At 43.0% G+C, this 18,939-nt stretch overlaps 3 protein-coding genes across 5 annotated transcripts; 1 reads left to right on the top strand and 2 right to left on the bottom strand.

The window, feature by feature from the left end:
• Positions 1–235: 235 nt before the first annotated feature.
• On the bottom strand, positions 236–1,782 carry LOC146990674 (acyl-CoA-binding protein-like). Of its 2 annotated transcripts, none has more exons than XM_085803217.1 (4): positions 1,719–1,782; positions 1,348–1,468; positions 557–619; positions 236–454 (listed from the first exon to the last, which is right to left on the bottom strand). In XM_085803217.1, the coding sequence occupies exons 1-4, from the start codon at positions 1,722–1,724 to the stop codon at positions 381–383; spliced, it is 264 nt and encodes an 87-aa protein (XP_085659343.1). In that variant the 5' UTR covers positions 1,725–1,782; the 3' UTR covers positions 236–380. The 2 variants fall into 2 exon arrangements, with proteins under 2 accessions (XP_085659343.1, XP_085659351.1); XM_085803225.1 differs by having other exon boundaries at positions 1,348–1,465; positions 1,719–1,776.
• Positions 1,783–2,327: 545 nt separating this feature from the next.
• Positions 2,328–9,806, bottom strand: LOC146990673 (metalloreductase STEAP3-like). Of its 2 annotated transcripts, XM_085797042.1 has the most exons (7): positions 9,791–9,806; positions 9,075–9,121; positions 8,653–8,908; positions 7,956–8,222; positions 6,786–7,313; positions 5,842–6,006; positions 2,328–4,275 (listed from the first exon to the last, which is right to left on the bottom strand). In XM_085797042.1, the coding sequence occupies exons 2-7, from the start codon at positions 9,107–9,109 to the stop codon at positions 3,988–3,990; spliced, it is 1,539 nt and encodes a 512-aa protein (XP_085653168.1). In that variant the 5' UTR covers positions 9,110–9,121; positions 9,791–9,806; the 3' UTR covers positions 2,328–3,987. The 2 variants fall into 2 exon arrangements, with proteins under 2 accessions (XP_085653168.1, XP_085653177.1); XM_085797051.1 differs by lacking the exon at positions 9,791–9,806 and having other exon boundaries at positions 9,071–9,120.
• Positions 9,807–13,842: 4,036 nt separating this feature from the next.
• On the top strand, positions 13,843–16,026 carry LOC146990672 (complement C1q-like protein 2). The gene is made up of 2 exons (XM_085797024.1): positions 13,843–14,734; positions 15,402–16,026. Exons 1-2 carry the CDS (start codon positions 14,132–14,134, stop codon positions 15,579–15,581), a joined length of 783 nt encoding a protein of 260 aa, XP_085653150.1. The 5' UTR covers positions 13,843–14,131; the 3' UTR covers positions 15,582–16,026.
• The last annotated feature ends 2,913 nt before the right edge of the window (positions 16,027–18,939 follow it).

Genomic DNA, 18,939 nt, shown 5'->3' with positions numbered 1-18,939 from the left:
AAAAGATAGACCGGTATATTACTGTACAACATGTTTTCCACTATTTCAGTCATGTGCGAGTTGAATTGGTGAAATGGTTTGGCAGGGTTTTAGCTTTACAAGTTGTGTCTTTTTCTGATACATTTCCCACAAGGAACCATAAAGTTTATCCTGTTCTTGATATTGTTTCAACCTCTTCACAGGATAGCTCTTCCCCCGTTTGCACATTTTCTGCTACTGTAGGCAAATCAAGTGTAGCATATTTCCCCAAATGTTGAGCTGTTGCTTTAAAAAGAAACACATTGAAACAGGAAGGCGGGGTGTAGTTTCTACTGAGAGACAATGGGAAACATTACAGTGAAAACACAACAACTATTCAACAACTTTGTGAAAAACAGAGTCTAGATTCCATATTTTGCTTTTAGCTTCTCCACCACTTCAACATAGGTGGCCATTGCTTCCTCTTTGGACACACCTGTTGGTTGAGAAACAGAAAAACAAGCAAATATATTTTTAGGCAGATTATATTTACACTCATTTCATGTTAGTGTCTTTATCTGAATATAGTTGTTCTGACCTTTTTTTGCCTGCCATGCATCCCATTTTGCTTTTCCGGCGAAGTCAAACATCCCGGGACGATCTATAGAGGTAAAGTCAACCATCAATGTAATGATAATAAAGATAAACAATAAAGATGCACACTGTTTTCCTCTTGTTAAATGTCACACAGGTATTTGAATTTTCAGTTTCTCAAATTTTAAATTTGAATGCTTTTAAACCAATTAAGAAAATATTCAGCATATCTCCACCAGAATCTTTGAAATATCAATTCACACTTGAATAATATTTGACTAATAATTAAATAAACAACCCTTTGCCTATAGGCAAAATAAGAAAATACAGCTATGATTACTATTATTCCTCCTAGTAGTGGTAATGGGCTATACATTACAAAACAATAATTTCAATCAAAACTAGTAGATACCAAATTGAACTAAATGCTGAGCAATAAATGTAATAAACAACTACCATAGATTTTAAGTGGGTACAGGATGGGAATGAATCTATATCACATCACTCACTGAGAGTCAATTGATCCTATGTTAGCATACTTTACTATACATAGTATTTGTACGGACAATTTCTGTGATTTCGTGTTGGGCAATAAAAAAATCTAACAGAAGACCTACAGGACTAATCAGTCAGGCATCACTCTGACACCAAACGTGTCCAACCTCATTTTTGTCCCCACCCCACCCGCTTGTAAGTCTGCCGTCCTGTGCACGTGTTTGGTAACTTTTTAGTGCTTCTATCTAGACACTACAACATTGAAAATCTTAAAAAACGGTTACAACTTCAGTGACTCACCTATATCAACATCACCAACTAAGGCTTGTTTATATAAACCATAAAGTTCAGCAATTTCTCCATTGTCCGGTCTTTGTTTCAGTATCTTCACCTCCTCTGCTGCTTTATTGAAGGATTCCTGCTGGAAAGAGAGGAGAGGTCTTGAAACTGATCTGACTCAATCACCCAATAAATGTAGAAAATACAGTGTGAGTTTCATTGTTCCTATTAAATAATCAGGAACAAGCCTAGGCTTGTTGCTTCATTACATTTACACACGACTAAAGGTGCAGCAAAGCAGAACAACAGAATTGTACTTAAAAGACCTGCACTATTCTTCCCTATAGAGGAATATATGTAAAAGAATTAAAATCAACAGAGATCATACTTACAGTCATGACTGCTGTTAAAAAACACACCTTCCTGCTGCTGAACTCAGTCCCTACTAGCAGCTTGTCAAACTTGTCCTGCAATAACAACACTGTTGGGAGTTGCTGAGGGAAATAAAGGCAGACACCGGTTCGCTGTGTCAACACTGTCAGAAAACGCAGTTGTCACTCACGTGTGGTAATTCATACAGTATATTATTAATATACTTTGATACGATACTTTGAACTTTTTCCTCCTTTGAACAGTGACATATCTTAAGCTTTGTGACAACTTGTTTCATATGCTTCATTGACTTTATTGTGATAAAGTTGCATTGAAACGTGACTCCTGTTCCTACTGGGTTTTCCAAAGTGCTTATCCACACAGAGGAAAATGTTTTAGGCTTGTGGTGACCAGAGATATACTACTCAATCACCACAAGATGGCAGCATCCAAACATTTAATAAAATGATGGGCTGGTCGCTGGGGCACACTTTGGGTAATTTTGGCTTTTACTTAGTGGATATCAGTCAGACCTTTAATATTAAAAACAGTTATGTTTAATGTCTGCTTTCTGATGAAGCTGATAAATATACTCGGAGGGTTAACACATAAGCAGAAACCTGTGTTTAGTAGTGAAAACAATAGTTAGAAAAATGCTTTATTCAATGTTCTAATCGTTTCCATTGCAAATCTTTACATTCATTGATTTGTGGTAATAGAGACTACCTTAAATTTCAGTACACGACTGTAACATGTTAAAATCAATTCAGAAAACATCTTCATCAGGTAACAGGATCATCTTTGGCAAGAACATCAAAGTATAAACATCAAACAATGAAAACTGCTTAGATCACAAAACAGCAGCAAGCTGTGTCTTAAGCTCATTGTGGAAACAATAAAGTTCTGTAACAGCAAATTAAATACCAACCAACTTATTAGATTAGTACAACACTAAATAACAAAAAATCAATGACATATAAAAAGGGAAAAAAGAGTAGAGTTATAAAAGTCTGCACAGTTGTTTGTCGATATCAGTGTAACAACCAACTGCTTCAGACTCATTATGACACCTGAGAGAGAGACTGTATGGAAACAATCGGGGGGTGTGGTCAGAAAAATAAGGCAACTATTGAAATATTTATATTTGCTGAGAGGAGGGAATCAATATATTTCTACTTTCATACAACATTGCCACATGTTAGATTTACTATGGAAGATGAAAACATTTACATTAAAAATATGTTTTTTTATGGCATAGGTCATTGTGTTTCTCATAATATCTAAATGAAAATAGATAAATCATCATCTTAAGAGAAATAAATTAAGTTATTATAACTTGAGAGTTGGAGTGTTCTGTTTTTCTATTTGCCTATACAGGCTTACTTTACTCTGCATCATCACAGAAGTGCAGTTATGCATGTGTCTATAGTGATAGTCTATAGAGAAGCATTGCATCCAACAAATCAATGTAGTGAGATGAAACATGCTGACTGTGGCTGTTTGGAAATACATGCATATCATTTTTATGTACCGTAACCATAAAACCAAATGTGATATAAAGCAAATGAATGGTAATATATTTTATCATTTAATTTGGATATTAAGTTAAATCCTTCATGCACTGTCTCTTTTAGCTATTTAGGGAACAATTTGACTGATCTCATAGATTTTCATTACAGTTGGTTTTGAAGATGAGTGCTCTGGAGAGAAAGAGAATGAGCTTTAGCTCCAAGGTTTTTTAAACAGTCCCCATCGGATAAAATAACCTGTTTTCATTTTGTTTGACAAAACAGTTCCATTGGCACTGAAGACTGAAAAACCTTTATATGATGAGGACATGTCGACCATGAGAGAGGTCGAGTGTGTTTGTGACGATCATAGTAAAAGCAACCGGACCGCTCATGCGCTGTCTTCAGCAGGTTCATTAGACGTGTAATAGTTGGAACTGTTTTTGCATATATTAAAGCACAAACATATACTTTTCTTCAGCTCTGGCTTGTTTGTGAACAGGAAATAATAAATTAAAGTACAAAGTAAAAGGAGAAACTAAATACTGATGATTTCAATGCATAGTGCAAAAGGCCTGACCACTGTCTTGGTCACGTATCTCTAAACTACCAGCTAGTATCATATCATATCATAACACATCTCTGAGCTCAGAGACATGCCTGTAATAAACTCCTCGTGAAAATCTTCTGTGTGAGTTCTGCCGAGCATGATGTTCACGAGTGCACACACTTTGCGCCTCTTTGTCTGGGACCTTCATTCACACGTCTAACGAGGCGTTTTTCACACATTGCTGATGTCCTCCAGCCCGCCGTGGCAGTCGTCGCTGGGCAGGATGAAGCGGATGTGCCGGCTCCTCTCCCAGCCGCGGCGGATCTGACGGAGCCGCCCGGCCACGCAGGGCACGAAGAGAGCCAGGCGGCCCAGCAGAACCGCCAGAGGGAGGATCAGGACCAGGACGAAGGTCGGGGGCAGGCAGAAGCGGTACTGCGCCGGGTCGAAGGCACAGTTCCAGCCAAAGAGCAGCGTGTGCAGAGTGGCCATGGACAAGGCGCAGTAACCTAGTGTGGACTGCAGTGGGGGGAGGAGGAGGGGGAGATGGGTGTCACTGTGGTGAAAGTACCAGCACAATAATCATATTCATGTAGAAAAAAGAGAAAGTGGTCCTTGCAGTGTCTCCTCGGTTCAGCCAGTCCAGGACATTAGCTCACTGTGCTGGAGCCTGGAGCAGACTGAGGAAACACACACCGACCCCGCGCTCATCAGTGTGCCACACAAAGCTCCTCCAGGGCCCACTAATTACAAAACCTTCCCAAGGTTAACTCTGGTAGAGACCGGGGCTTTAAAACAGCCTCCACACAAATGCATAGACTGTAGAGTGGATCATTATAGCCTATTTTTTTTAAATAACCCAGCAAATTAGAGAGAAACAGCCTTGCAGTTAGAAAGGATTGAAAGTCTGCAGGAAAATGAAGAGCGAGACCAAAGACTCTTTTCAGTCTGTACATCATCATACAGTAGATGTTTTTCTAGCTGAAGTGCAAGTGTACTTCTTTCCATTGTGTTTATAGTGTGTTACCCACAGTGAGAAAAAAGCAATATAAAGTCATCAATGTCAGCATGAAATCCCCTGTACTTAAAGGTAACATGGTGACATCATCTGACATCTAAATGAACTCACATGGGGAAACTTGACAGGAAGAGGTTACTGTTCTCTGTGTTTGTTTATGGCCATGGACACTGTGTGACTGTGTCTTCTTCACTGAATTAGTTGAACATCAGGTTTTACAGCTGCTCTCTCTCGCTCAAATGTTGATATGTGCTGTGTTTTCTAAAAGAAGGCCAGTTTCAGTCTGATCCCCACCAGCAGCGTCAACTCAGTGAGAACACGTAGGTCAGGTGGACCATGCTCTGCCTTCGGGGGCTCAGGCTGGACCTCAGTGTGTAATTGGTGGATCCTGAATGAGAGTGATGCTCAGGCAACTCTCTCTCTCTCGCACACAAAAACAAGTGTGCACACTCTTGCCTCGTCAACACACACAGGCAGAGAGAGTAAACAGCGCTCGTTGTGAACACACTGTCCTGCAGCTGTGGGCAAGAGGAGATGTGCCGGGGCAAGAGAGATGCCTTTCATCGCTCAGGCTGTCGGGACATGACTAATCTGACGGCCACCGGATTACGGAAAAGATGAAAGGGGAAGAGGGGAGGAGGAAAAAAAAAACATTCAGACGGACCTCTAGTACTAGGGAAAAGGAGGGGGAGACGGGAGGAGAGGGAGTGAGTCACAGTCACTCCTGATGGCTCAGCCACGGCCCAACACCAAATCTGGGGCAGCTGCAGGAGGACAAACACTTGGGAGTCGCAGTGTGTGTGTGTGTGTGCGCGCTTGTGTGCATGTGTCTATATGAGCATATAATATAGGAGACACTCATTTAGGTTGCAGCTGTCGACACATCAGCCAGACACCAGCCTGTGTCCAGCTAAATGTCTGTTTGTCCATCACTCAGTCAGTCTGAAACCTGTTTGTCGTTTTCCCTGTACAGTATGAAAGAATGGGAACCGTAGTGTGTGTGTGTGTGTGTGTGTATGTGTGTGTGTGTGTGTGTGTGTGTGTGTGTGTGTAGTGTGTGTGTGTACCTGTATGAAGCTGAACTCCCTCCAGTTGACAGTGTTGGCCACTGAGGGCAGCGAGGTGATGGCCAGCAGAGAGAGCAGCCCCAGGGCCATGATGCCCACAGAGACGTACAGCTCCATCCTCCACACCTCCTCATCAACCCACGGCTCCTCCACGCCCTCCTTCATCTGGAGAAGGACACACACACACATCATTATCATTATCATCATCATCATCATCATCATCATCATCATCAGTGTGTGCAGAGTAGACTCATTCATTCATTCACAGCATGACAGTCATTTGTGACCAGAAACTGAGCACCTCAACACCTCAACTCTTTGTTTAATCTGGGATTTAATTATTTTGTTCAAATTTTCTCACCAGGTGTTGGTTTAACTTCATAAAGAGAGATTTATTTATACAACACTTTCCTTGACATCATTACAAAGCTTCTTGGAAAGGGTGAGAATAACTGAATTATCCAATAAAAGTAAAATGATTATGTCTAATTTGTGATCATGTCTGTTAAAGGCTGATTTAAACAGGTGGGTTTTAACACACAACTGAAGGTGAAGTGGTGTAAGCATGGTCAACCCCTTCTTGGAAATCTGGAGCATTTTATTTTCTGTCTAACTGAGGTTGTGTGTCCTTGAGTGTGAGGAGCCGATGAGGTCAGTGCTGCAGCTCTTAGCCCAAACCATTCAAGGCTTTAGAGGAGACTGATAATGATTTTCAACTCAATTTAAAACATGGTGTTTGTTTTTTCTCTTGTAGTTTGAGTTACAGTAAGAGCTGAGTTGCTGCTATAACGGAGAGTACAGTATGGTAATATATAAGAGTAATTTACTCTGAATATTTTAGTCAAAGGAGCAAATTGCAAATATCAGAGTGGACTGAATCTTTTTTTCTTTTTTCTTTTTTAGCATTACAGACTTTATATTGTGATTTTATCTGATCCTCTCACCTGTTTCATAGCCTCTTTGATCAGTTTTAAGCGAGCAGACTTCCTCATTGGCAGACACAGGCTGTAGATGGCGTGCAGGACTGTGCATAGGAAGCTACAGAGGCCGAACTGCTTCCTGTTGGTCAGCCACCGGTCCAGCCAGCTGGGGAAACGGTTGTACTTGGTGCCCCACCACAGCTGGAGCGCAGCAGCGCACAAACCCGGCAGGTAGACCAGCGCCAACATCACCAGGGCCACGGAGGGCAGGGTGACGTTGACAGTGTCGATGGGCATTTTGTAGAAAACGCTCTTCTTCTCCATGACATAGGGCTGCAGGACATCACGGGTGAAGTTGTACAGGTAGAAGATGATGAACAGCGACACGGTGCAGATGATGGGAAGTCGCCAGGAGGGAAACAGGTGGAGCGGGAGGTTTTCAATCTCCAGAGAAGAGGAGAGGAGGCCCATGTCCACGGGGATGAAACCCATCCTGCGACACAGCTGCATCACTGAGCTCTTGGCCTTGTGGTTGTCACTGCAAAGGAAAACCTGAGGACAGAAGATAGAAGAGTTCAGAGGTGGCCACTGGAATCGTCCCTCTCTGACTTACTCCTTAAATCTGGACACATTTTCAAATCAAAAAGTATCTCGCATCTGAAGCTGGAACAAGATACGTTTGAAAGTTACTGGAAAGTTTGGACCAACTATCTAGCAACTGATAGGCAAGATGCTGGTTAAGTTTGTTTTTTTTGACTCCACTCACCTGGTTCTGTTTTCTGTTTATGGTGTAGTAATGACACTATTATTAGTCAGTGCTATACATGTATGCAGCAAGCTATCTTTATTTTATTTGCTATTATTATTATTTCAGTTACTGTTGCTTTTGTCAGCGCTATTGTCACCCCACAACAAGCCACTGTTCGGGGAAGAAAACATGGACAAAGAGGGGTGAATATGGGGCAGATAAGCCCATTAATATTGTGGTTATTATTGTTGTTTTGTAATTATCAGTTTTTATTTGCATTTTCTTTTTCTTTTTTTTTTTTCCTTACCTTTCCTTTTCCTTTTTGACCTGTTTTCTTTCTGTGTAAGCCTTGATGATGGCTCTTTATGAGATATACATGTATGTGCTGTCTTTTTTTGTCTTTAAATTAAAAAAAAAGTTTAATAATAAAAAAAAGCATCTCGTACCTGCCTGCTTCCATCCCGAGGCCCCAGCTGCAGCGTCCAGGCCGATATGGTGTTAAACCCTTTGACTACAGAACTTTCTGGAAACATATCGGCCAGCTGTTCTGCATTTGAAGGCTCCCCTCTCTTAATCTGTAAACTATTGCTGACGTCCACCAGCGTCTTCCCAGCCAGCGCTGGTTTTAACTCCACCAGTGTGGAGTGGTGCTCGGGGAACACGGCCACAAACACCAGGTCGGCCTGACTGACTGCCTCCATCTGGGAGGTCACCTGTAAGACAAAGACATGAAACAGAACTGCCAGGTCGTCATCTACATTCAGAGCAGTAGATACACGTTTATAAGAATCACATTAAAATGATGATATGCAGTTGGGCGTCATAAATAGACAAAGGCTGTAAAACACACTGCCAGTAAATTATTAAACATCCAGTTGAGGGAATGACTTTTATGCTGAAATTGACATAAACTCACACACTGATGACACAGAAGGGGAAATCTTAAAAATGATGGATTAACTGCTTCACTCTGTTCCCACACCACAGCCTTCATCTGAGTATCTAGTAGTTTTGCATTCAGAATAATAGCAACAGTGATTATCTTCAGTGGGGAAGGGCTCAGTAAAATATAATTATCACCTCGAGGAGCGAAACAAAAACACCAATTACATGGTGGAGAGGGTAAAGTGTGTGTTACTGTACCTCAGCCTCTTCAGGGAACAAAGCCACAGAGCGTTTCGGGGTTCGACTTCCCACCACCACTTGGTAGCCGGAGGCCACCAGCCTCCTGGCCAGCGAGCGGGAGAAGTCGCCCGTACCCAGGATGCCGATCACCGGGGCGCCGGGCTCTGACACAGAAGCTTCAAGATGACTGAAGCGTCCTCCTCCTCCTCCTCCTTCGCCTCGGCTCCGGATCAGAGGTTTCCACATCTCATCAGGCATACTGGCGCTGACAAAGCTGCAGAGGGACGACACACACACAGTCCTGGTGTTAGATTGTGATTATTGACATCCATATGAGGTAGCCTATATATGATGCTACTACTTCCTTAATCTAAGACACACACAGTACAGGAGAATGAAGAGGAAATAGCTGTCTTTAGGTGTTGGTGACACTTACTTACAGACACTTAAGTGAAGGTGGTGAAAGAGATTTCATCCAGCATTGGACCTAGAATAAAAACAATAGATGTAAAGGAGAGGAGCATTCATGTGCAGCACATTTAGGTTAATTTATCTGATATATTTCCACTTGCTCCTTCTTTAGATCACAGAACTGGGCTTCCTATTATCTCTCTGTCTCAATTGACATGTCCTACATCTGTGAGCGGTTACCTCAACTCCAGTGACAGCTACACACGCGGCTAACCCGAAGGAATGAGAGACATATTGATAATCATATTATTTCTATGCACATTAAAAACATAAACACGACCTAGACTCCGCTTGGATACGGGTTAGATGAGCTCTATAGCTGAGGCGGTCATTCAGGAGGAGCTATGCCGAATACACCAGGAAGGCACCACAGCTCAGGATCAGTTTATAGTTATGTTACAACACTTATTAAAAGTGACCGACAGGTGATTGAATATTAAACCGCCAGGTATCCACGCGGACCGTGGCCTCAGATCTCAGCGCGGGCTGAAGCCACCTTGCTTGTTGTCCTTGGCTCAACTCGTGGAAACTTCACATCCGTGTAAAGTTTCCCTCTTTAACACACGGCGACGGAAACAGACCGAGAGGTGATCTGAGATTAAAAAACACGTGTTCAAGTGACTTTGTTCAGCTTCTATTTGTTTCTGTAGCGACGTTTTTAACTTCTTTCAGGTTAGTTACTCACCGCTTGTCCGCTCTCCGCTCTCCAGCGCTCCTTCCTGATCAGATCATGACGCAACGGCCAAAGCCACGCCCCGGCCGCGCCTCCACGTGTCAGGTCGAGATAAAGGCAAAACAACAGTGCTCGTTTTATATCTGCTAAATGCACAACTTCAATCTCTAGTGCACATTACAATAAAAAAAAATGAAGTTAACGTATTTACCAGAAGGAAGAAAAAAAGAAAAGATGGAGATATGTAGGTGATGGAAATTAGCTGGGAGCTAAATCTGGTGCAACCATCTTTTCATTTTTTCCTTTAAATGATTAATGTAATTGCACATTGTCCCTTATTAAACTAATAAACTAAACAGAATTACATACAAGACAATAAACCGACTTCAGTTCACACAGTGTGAAATAAAAAGGTATGGAAACAAGAGGAGGCCAAAAAATAAAATTAAAATATAAAATAAAATTCCCATGCAGTGATTTGGCTTCGTTGAGACTCAGTAACTGGCTGGTTCAGGGTCAAGAAGCAACAACAACAACTGAAGCATTGACCCTGAAACAACCAGAACTCTAAGAATACCTTATAAAATACACACTGCTGTATTAGGTCAAAGGTCAAACTTGAAAAATCAAGAGACACAAGTGACAATACAGTTTTTGTGCAAACACTTATAGAAGAACTGCTTCTGTCTCTAAAATTAAGGCAGGCTAGGTGTGATGTAATAAAACCATTCAACTGTAGTAATAATAATAATGTAATAATAATAACTGTAATAACCTCAGTGGAAACATTTGCATGACGAGCAGAGCTGCAGTTTTAGGGCTACAGCTTAACTGCCTGTACGTTTTTTAAGAGTAGATTCAGAACTTGTGTTTATGATACGCCGGCCTTGGGATTAGAGCGATAAAGGCAAAAGCAAAATTGTGTTAAAAAGATGTCTGACTGCGGGTTACACACTGTCAACATGACTTCATCATGTCTGCCTTTGCCACTTGCAAAAGGTTGAAGCCCCCCTGGCTCGGAGTGCAGCATCAGTGTCACCACCACACGCCAACACACACATACACACACACACACACACAAAATGCATGCTCTCTCTCCAACTCTCTCTTGGCCATGTTTGTTTACAATGTTTAAGGTCACAGTCCTTGACACACGCATCGGAGTTTGAGATCCTTCATTTATAGTTATTGATTAGTGGTGTCTCACTGTGCTGTTTCCCATTTATCTCCAAAGACAAATCAACTGAACTTCACTGTGGACACATTTCAGCTGTGTACACGGATCTGGAGTGAAAATGTTAAACCAACAAGCGTCCATTAACATATTCTGGCTGTTATAGAGCTCTAATAAACAAGAAGCCAACATGCCACAAGTCCACATAATGAAGGCAAACACGTGTAATCTGTGTAAATGGGTCGGATGTGAAACACTGTGGCAGTCAAGTATAAAAGGCGAGGTCATGAATGGTTAGCCGCAGGCGGACAGGTACAGCCATGTAAACATCTGACAGGACCTCACTGTCAAAACCTTTCATGGAGGAAGACATTCGTTTCTCCACTTTCAAGGGCGGAGGTGTCTTGATTGCCCCTCACCGGGGATTAGGGTCACATGTGGAGACAGGAGCTGATGTTGCAAGTTCCAGTCGCTGTGTTTGTTGTGGTTCAGCGAAGCTTTTTCCACACAGATCTACATAACACAACACTGTAATGTTTTAAATGAGTGGATACAATGTGCTTTGATGAGCCAACCTTGTTTATTTAAGTGTCTCTCTGGCGGCCTTGCAGCAGATGTTTATCGATTAGAGAGTTGTCATCAGTTTTTTTGGTGAGGTGTTTTTTTTTACTGTGGCCATGGTGGTTAAAAAAACTGCAATTAATTTCCCAAAAAAATAACATCAAATCTACTTGAGGGTTAGTTCGACCCTTGTACAGGTCACACAGCCAGATACAGAAACACTACAAGAAGCACAGAAATAAGCAGAACTGAGTTACAAAAGAAAACAAGTTGTGTGTGTATTTTGTGTGTATGTTACTTTGCAGCGATTTCTTCATGCTTCACATATTTTCTTAATTTGTTCACGTTCTGTCTCTTTGGGTCTCAATGCCATCGAACATCTTGACCCCAGTCTTTCAGTTCCCTCAGCAACATTTAACTACCACAGAGAGAAAACAGTTTTCGTGTCCTGAGTTTTATCTGATCACACAGAGTTTAAAGTCTGATTCATTTTCATCACCGTATGGTTTGTGCCAAACAGCAGTGCACCAATATGCAGCGTGATTAAAAGCACGGCGGCCCCGCGGGGCGAGATCATCTCAGCAGCTCCAGTTCATAATGTGGACAGTGTGTCGTGCGTGGCTCACTATCGCCTCAAGGTACAGTTCACTGTACTAATCACGAGGAAAGGTCATTTCTCCAGTCATGTAGGAGAGTTGGGAGCATAATGTGCTCTGTGTGCCTTTCTGCATGCTTATTTTTAGGGTGTTGCTCCAGAGATGATTATTGCCCCGTTTGTTTCATTTCAGATTAAAAATCTCCAACATGACAGGGCATCCCCAGGTTTTCCTATAGGACGGTCCGATCCTGCAGAATCTCACCTCAATTTTAATTTGTGACCCAGCTCTCGTGACTTCTCACACTCACTCTCACCTTCAGACACGAGCAGCCCGGTCGGGGCTGTGTACCAGGGAGTTAAAGCTGAGCTGAGCACAAGTTGAAATTGCTTAGTGGAGGAGGTGGGGGGGGGGGGGCCTGCAGGGGCTGGAGCTAAGCCTTGTGTCCGGCCTCTGAAGATTTCTCCACGTTGCCTTGAGCTCTAAAGCCTCTGCTGTGGATGTGTTGCCTGTGCACCAATTCCAGGTGCTTAAGCTCCCGACCACCGCTTTTGAAGTATTTTAGCTCCTTTGAGGGAAATTTTGAGACAAAATCAATCGACACTTTTAGTTTCAATGAGCATGTGCAGTGGATTAACTGTAATAATGACCGTTTTATTCAGCATAAACCACATGTTTACAGCAAGTGCACAGTGGCCTCAGCAAAACAGAAGAAGGGGCGAAGGGGGCATTTAAGACAAATCTGTATTCAGCAGAGTAATGATTGCTTGCACACGGCGAGAATTTTAATTGGCTGGAGAATCTAAATTCAGGGCCTGTGGCTCTCCACCGCGTGAAACAAGACATCAAATATGTCCCTGCAGCTGGGGAGCTCGGGGTTGGAGGTGTCGACAGCCGTCAGACATTTCTGGTCCATTCCCTGCATACATTATGGGCTCCCTAGACCCTCTGCTCTGTCTCCTCCCATCCTTCCTCCCCACTCTCTCTGCATGTGCGTAGTGACCATTGCAGCTGGTCATCTCATGTCACAATAGCGATCCTGCCCTCAGCCATTTGGTTCTGACTTTGAAAGTCCCCTCATGTATTTGGCTGCTGTTATCACCAGTTGAAACAACCTGTTAAACCTGATTTTAACTATTTTTAATGATTGGGCACAGCAGATATGTGGATATTGACCTTTTAAGAGCATAAATATGCAATCGTATAAGGCTGTGTATATGCATGGGTTAGTACACTGAGCAATTTGTCTGCATGTACATGTTCATTGTTTTTTGCTGAATCATATTTAACCATTTGTGCTATTCTGAAAATATAATTATTTCATAGAGTTAAACTTTACCGTGGCTCTACCGTGCTCCTCTTGTCAAGTCAATCAAAATCGAATCATAGACTTCCTGTTTAACTTTTGACAAATAAAAGCATTCTCAATAAATATGCAAAATTGCTTCATGTTTTTAATAATCCAGTTGTTAGTCTTAGGCACTGGTGGATGAATTGCGCACTTCAACATTTTTAAACTAAGACTTTCACTTTAAAAAAGTAAAAGTCTCAAATTCTAGTAGTAGGAGTAAATGTAGTAACAGTGGTGATGCAGAGATGTGGAGGAGGAGGCTACAAGTGGAAAGCTGGATGAGGTTTTTATTTGTGCGCTGACTCGCCCAGATAGCTACTGTTTTAATTTGTAGGTCAGTCCCCTTGTCTTCCGGTCTTATCCCTGCTAACTTCGACAGCTGGACGCAGCTGGACGCAGCTGTTTGCGCGCTCTCATCCATCCTGGCCAGACGCGCCCCCGCTCCCCGGTCACAGCCGCTGCCCAGGGGCTTGGAGACACCAATCAGAGCAGCTGGACCAGAGGGATGCGCACTTAATTAACTTCTACATTTTGTTTTCAGCGTCCTGAAAGTCCCCTAACCCTCTGTCACGATTCCCACCCAGAGCGGCTCCACGGATTTCCCGTCATCCATTGGTCCCCGACCCGCGCGGAGGAAGTGGTCGGTGGTCTTTCTGGTGACCGCCGTCGCGATGGTTCTGCTGGCTCTGGCCGTCGCCGTGCCGTTGATGCTGCTCCGCACATCCGAAACCTCCGCCCGCTACTACGAGATGATGGGCACCTGTCGGATGGTCTGCGACCCGTACAGCCCCAAACCGGGAGACGCCACCGCCATGGAGGTGATGCAGAACGTGAATAACGTCGCTTCGCAGCCGCCGATGATGGCGCAGGGAAGCCGCGGGGAGCCGGGAAGACCGGGAAAACCAGGACCCAGGGGTCCGCCGGGAGAGCCAGGACCCCCGGGTCCGAGGGGACCGCCGGGGGAACGCGGCGACAGCAAACTCTCCTTCCCCGCGTTAACCGGGGCTTCCGGGGCTGCAGAGAACACAGACGGCGCGAACAACTCCACGAACAACAGTTACAGGATCGCGTTTTACGTGGGTCTGAAGAATCCACACGAGGGATATGAGGTGTTGAGGTTTGACGACGTGATTACAAACTTGGGGAACCACTACGATCCGAGCACCGGGAAGTTCACCTGCCATGTGTCCGGGATGTATTTCTTCACCTACCATGTGCTGATGCGCGGAGGAGACGGCACCAGCATGTGGGCCGACCTGTGCAAAAACGGACAGGTAACATTTACACTTTATTACGAAAAATAATGAGCACTGTGTCGATTAAAGAGCAAACTAACACGAAAAACAACGGATTTAGTTGAGTTCGGTCTAAAATAAAAACAGATTATGGTAATAATCCACACCACATTAGCCAATATGTGGAGATGCGCATTTTACGCACGAAAAGCGCACGACATCGCCTGGGGCTCGATCTTTCATTCGCCTTAACGTGACTTATGTAACTGCGTATTCTTACTATCGGTATCTTTAATGAATTCAAGGTAACATCAGTGATGTTTGTGGTCAAGTACAAGAATATCAGCGTGCTCTATTTGGCAGTGGCACTCATGCGTAAATCCTGTTTGGATGAGTGTTTCCTCCTAGTCGACGAGAGGTCAGATAAGAGTCTGGACGTTATCGCTGCTCATTATAGATGTTGACAGGAGATTATATTTAAACTCAAATAAAGGTTTTGCCTATATTTTATATTATTCTTTTCCTGCATGTGCACTAGGTAGTATAGAATTAGATCTGTGCTCTTTATTTTCTGGCTGCACCACTGCTGTTTCACTTCACCCCTCAGGTACAACATGATCTTTGCAACTTAGTTTCTATTTCTGTTGCACTCCCCCTGTTGCAAACCAGTGCTTACTACAGACCATCATGTCCCATATTTCTCCAGGTCCGGGCCAGCGCCATAGCTCAGGATGCAGACCAGAACTACGACTATGCCAGCAACAGTGCCGTGCTGCACTTGGACTCTGGAGACGAGGTCTATGTCAAACTGGACGGTGGCAAAGCTCACGGAGGAAACAACAACAAGTACAGCACCTTCTCTGGCTTTATCCTATACCCCGACTAAACACGCCGCCGCATGTCCATGGACACTAACCATCACTGAAAATTGTTTGCAGTAAAATATGGTCTAATATGTTTCTCTTCTTTCGAAGGGTGCCACGACACAACTGTACATTCTGTTTATTAAGTGAGTCATCTATTAATTTGTGTTTTACTTGCGTTCAACTGGACGCTGCTGTCATCAGTGAATATGTAATTATCAGTAACATCAATGTTTCTTTAAATTAAGGTGATGACTCACTGGCTGCTCATAGACTCTGAGGTCCATACAGCACGGCACACTGTGTAATAGTTTGAACCTAGAGCAATGAACTCGTGGTGGTGAGCGGATGCAGAGAGGCAGATGTTTGGACCTCAGGCCTGGTCACACCAGCATCGACATTAGTGATATTTCGCAGCAAAATTAATTCATTTTAACATATTAACACACAAATTCAGTTTCGGTTTGAATCTAAATTTACAACCTTGAAAATGAAAAAGATGGAGGAAGCTGAGGTCATTAGCTGTGTAGCATCATACGGTTTTATCCAGTTTATCCTCTGAGATAGAGGAACGGTTATCAAAGTCAGTGGCTCAGATATTTTTTTGGATAAACTGTGATTGTTAGCCAACGAGCTAATGTGACATGAGGTTATAATCATGATGATACAGATGTGAGCATCAGCATGGTGCAGCCAATTTAACAGGAGATGTGTATGTTGACAGCTGTACATGGTCCATTCTCAATAAATACATCAATAATTAATAAAGAGGTATTGTGAGTGGCTAGAGTTAGCATGTTCCAAACTAGCCCTGTGAGTCGTTTCTTCATCATAAAGCCAACACTCTGCCACTTTCTGGTGTGACCTGAGCTTTTACTGTGGTAACTATGTGACATTACTTGTTAATTTCACCTCTAATTTCCCCCTGGAAAAAGAAAAACACATCATCAGCAACGACGACAACGACGATTCAGCTGCCACACACCTCGACTGGATGAGCTGCACCTGCTGTCGAACGTGAGCCAAAAGTCGACAGACATCACTCAGTCTAAACGCATTCAGATGCTTTGATTGCTACAGTATAGCCAGCAGAACGGTGGTGCTTTCAAGTAGTATTCGGTGTTTCACAATAGAAAAATGAACTTAACAAATGGATGTCTTAATTATCAACTATTGATACTGAATCTGTTCTATTTTGTTCTCATATATGCCAATAAATATCATTTGACAAAAAGTTTGCACTGTGTTAAATCTCTTACACAGGGGACAGATAAATGGATGGAGGGTTTTATCTTTTAAATCTCATGTCAGAGCTGTGTGTTTTCCTGCAGGCAAACTGCTCTTAGTGGAATCTGTCTGTACATATTTCGCTCCACATTTGCCTGAGAACAGTTTCCTGTCTGAATGTGTTGCGTTGTGCTGTGGCCCCATGAAAGCGCCTCTCTGAGCTGTGTCCTACAGGTTCCAGGTGTCTCCATGAATGTCCTTTGCTCCACTGTAGCTCGCAGTCATTTTTTTTTTTTAGTCACTGAGCCATGGACGCCTGTGTACTGCAAACCACTACAGCTGTGTCCTTAAAAACACACAGTCACAGGCCTCACTATTCATTGAATTTATAACATAATAACCTTTAAAAAGCAGGTAAACTGACAGTGAATATTTGCATCCCTTATGATAAGCTAGTTGAAACTTAAACAGCTTATATTGTGAAAGACTGAGATTCCCCTGACCCTAACCCAGTAGCTATAGAGACCAGTTGAAGCCCTGCGATGGTTTCTTGTCCATCATGTACGGTGACAAAACATTAAACAGCTTCAAGACCCTCGGTCAACATCTTAGATATTCTTAGATTTAAAAGTGGGTGGTAGCTAGAGGCTGGTTTCACGTCTGATTGACTTGTACTGAGGTTTGCCAATGCTGTACCAGACTTGAATACTGCTGTAGGCCTTCATTAAGATTACGCTAGTTTTGGTGTGTGTATGTGTGTGTTTTTTTTTTTATATTTACGCCCCCCCCCCCCCACCCTTCTGCCCAACCCTCAGGAACACACACAAAACAGCTGTTTACACACCACTGCTGTCAATTTAAATGGAAATCATGGAAAACAAATATTAGCATGTCTGCTTAGATAAACCTCTATTAAGACGCTGGATGATTCTCCTCCTCGTCCACACTAACTCTGACCCCCCCCACCCCCTCCCCAGAAGGGACTGTGCTGTTATGAAGCTGCTCAAGGGGAAAAAGGGAAACTGGGAGACAGTTGTTGTCACAGTTCTGTGACAAACATTTCACAGTTTTTAAGTGAATGTATTCAGTGTGAATGATCATCTTTGCTTTTCATTTTAAAAACATTGATGATGTGATCCTCTGTTGCGTCTGGTAGCACACAAACACGCCCCTTTACATCTTGAGTGTATGACTTGTTGTCCAGGGTGTCCATATGCAACACAACACTTATGGTGCTAATAATGCACAATGATATTGTGACACATTAATCGTTAGATCCATGATAGTCACATTTATGGGAACCCACAGGTAACATACTGGACAGGCTGCCTTACCTTACTGGTGAGAGGCTGAAAGGAGTCTTGGCAGGCACAACTCAGGGCTAAAAACAAACAAACAAAAAAAAAATGTTAGTTTTTTACAATAATTTGATTCATGATTCATGTTTTTTACTAAAATATACTAGAATTGATCGTTTTCATACATTAAAATGAACTGAAAATGAAACTATGTATGTTTTTTTCCCCAAAAATGTCAAGTTGAGGATGTGTTGGGCACATTAAGGTAAAATGTCTCCTTTTTAAGTGTATTTCATAAAAAGATGGGACAGATTGAAAGGTGGCCATTCTGTGTAGATGATTTAACTATGTGGTATCATTGCACTATAGCCAGGTTTGACTGACTGACTGACTGACTGCAGGAGACGATCGTTACTAAGGGAGGTATAGAAATGTGGACTGGAGCGATGATGTCACCAGCGGAGGCCTTTTAAACTGTTTAAAGATCAGAGCGTGATGGCCTTGTAAAGGCTCTCAGCCCCATCTGCAGACACATTTAGGATGAAAAGTGGAGCTGCTGACACCAACTGAGACATCAGCAGCCGTACGTGTCACCGGCTGCCAGACGGATGCTCACACACACACACGTACACACACACACAGTCACATATATAACAACACGATAGATGATCGGGCTGCTCTATCCCCCTAGTCTGGCTGACAGTGAGGGATCGCTGAGTGACAGGCGGAGTAGTGAAATTCTCTGATGGATGAGATAAGTGGGACAAGGCCTCACACACTCACTCACACTCACACACACACACACACTTTGTGTTCAGGGGAATTTAGTTTGACAAGCAGCTGAGCAACAGGCAGT

Source organism: Trachurus japonicus, chromosome 2, assembly GCF_045865225.1.
Source record: "Trachurus japonicus isolate A0001 chromosome 2, Traja_1.0".
Taxonomy (NCBI): Eukaryota; Metazoa; Chordata; class Actinopteri; order Carangiformes; family Carangidae; genus Trachurus; species Trachurus japonicus.
The sequence above is the reverse complement of the archived record's forward strand: the minus strand, read 5'-3'. Positions and strand labels throughout refer to the sequence as shown.

What these genes read in the sequence shown, in the direction of transcription:
- LOC146990674 (XM_085803217.1), bottom strand. An exon ending in AGTTGGTGATGTTGATATAG is followed by an intron (nt 620 to 1,347) that starts GTGAGTCACTGA and finishes TTACCTCTATAG; the next exon opens with ATCGTCCCGGGATGTTTGAC. An exon ending in TGCATGGCAGGCAAAAAAAG is followed by an intron (nt 455 to 556) that starts GTCAGAACAACT and finishes CTCAACCAACAG; the next exon opens with GTGTGTCCAAAGAGGAAGCA.
- LOC146990673 (XM_085797042.1), bottom strand. Translation starts at nt 9,109, where the DNA reads ATGAAATCTCTTTCACCACCTTCACTTAAGTGTCT. An exon ending in TGTTCCCTGAAGAGGCTGAG is followed by an intron (nt 8,223 to 8,652) that starts GTACAGTAACAC and finishes TTTGTCTTACAG; the next exon opens with GTGACCTCCCAGATGGAGGC. An exon ending in GGGAGTTCAGCTTCATACAG is followed by an intron (nt 4,276 to 5,841) that starts GTACACACACAC and finishes CCCCCACTGCAG; the next exon opens with TCCACACTAGGTTACTGCGC.
- LOC146990672 (XM_085797024.1), top strand. Translation starts at nt 14,132, where the DNA reads ATGGTTCTGCTGGCTCTGGCCGTCGCCGTGCCGTTGATGCTGCTCCGC. An exon ending in ACCTGTGCAAAAACGGACAG is followed by an intron (nt 14,735 to 15,401) that starts GTAACATTTACA and finishes ATATTTCTCCAG; the next exon opens with GTCCGGGCCAGCGCCATAGC.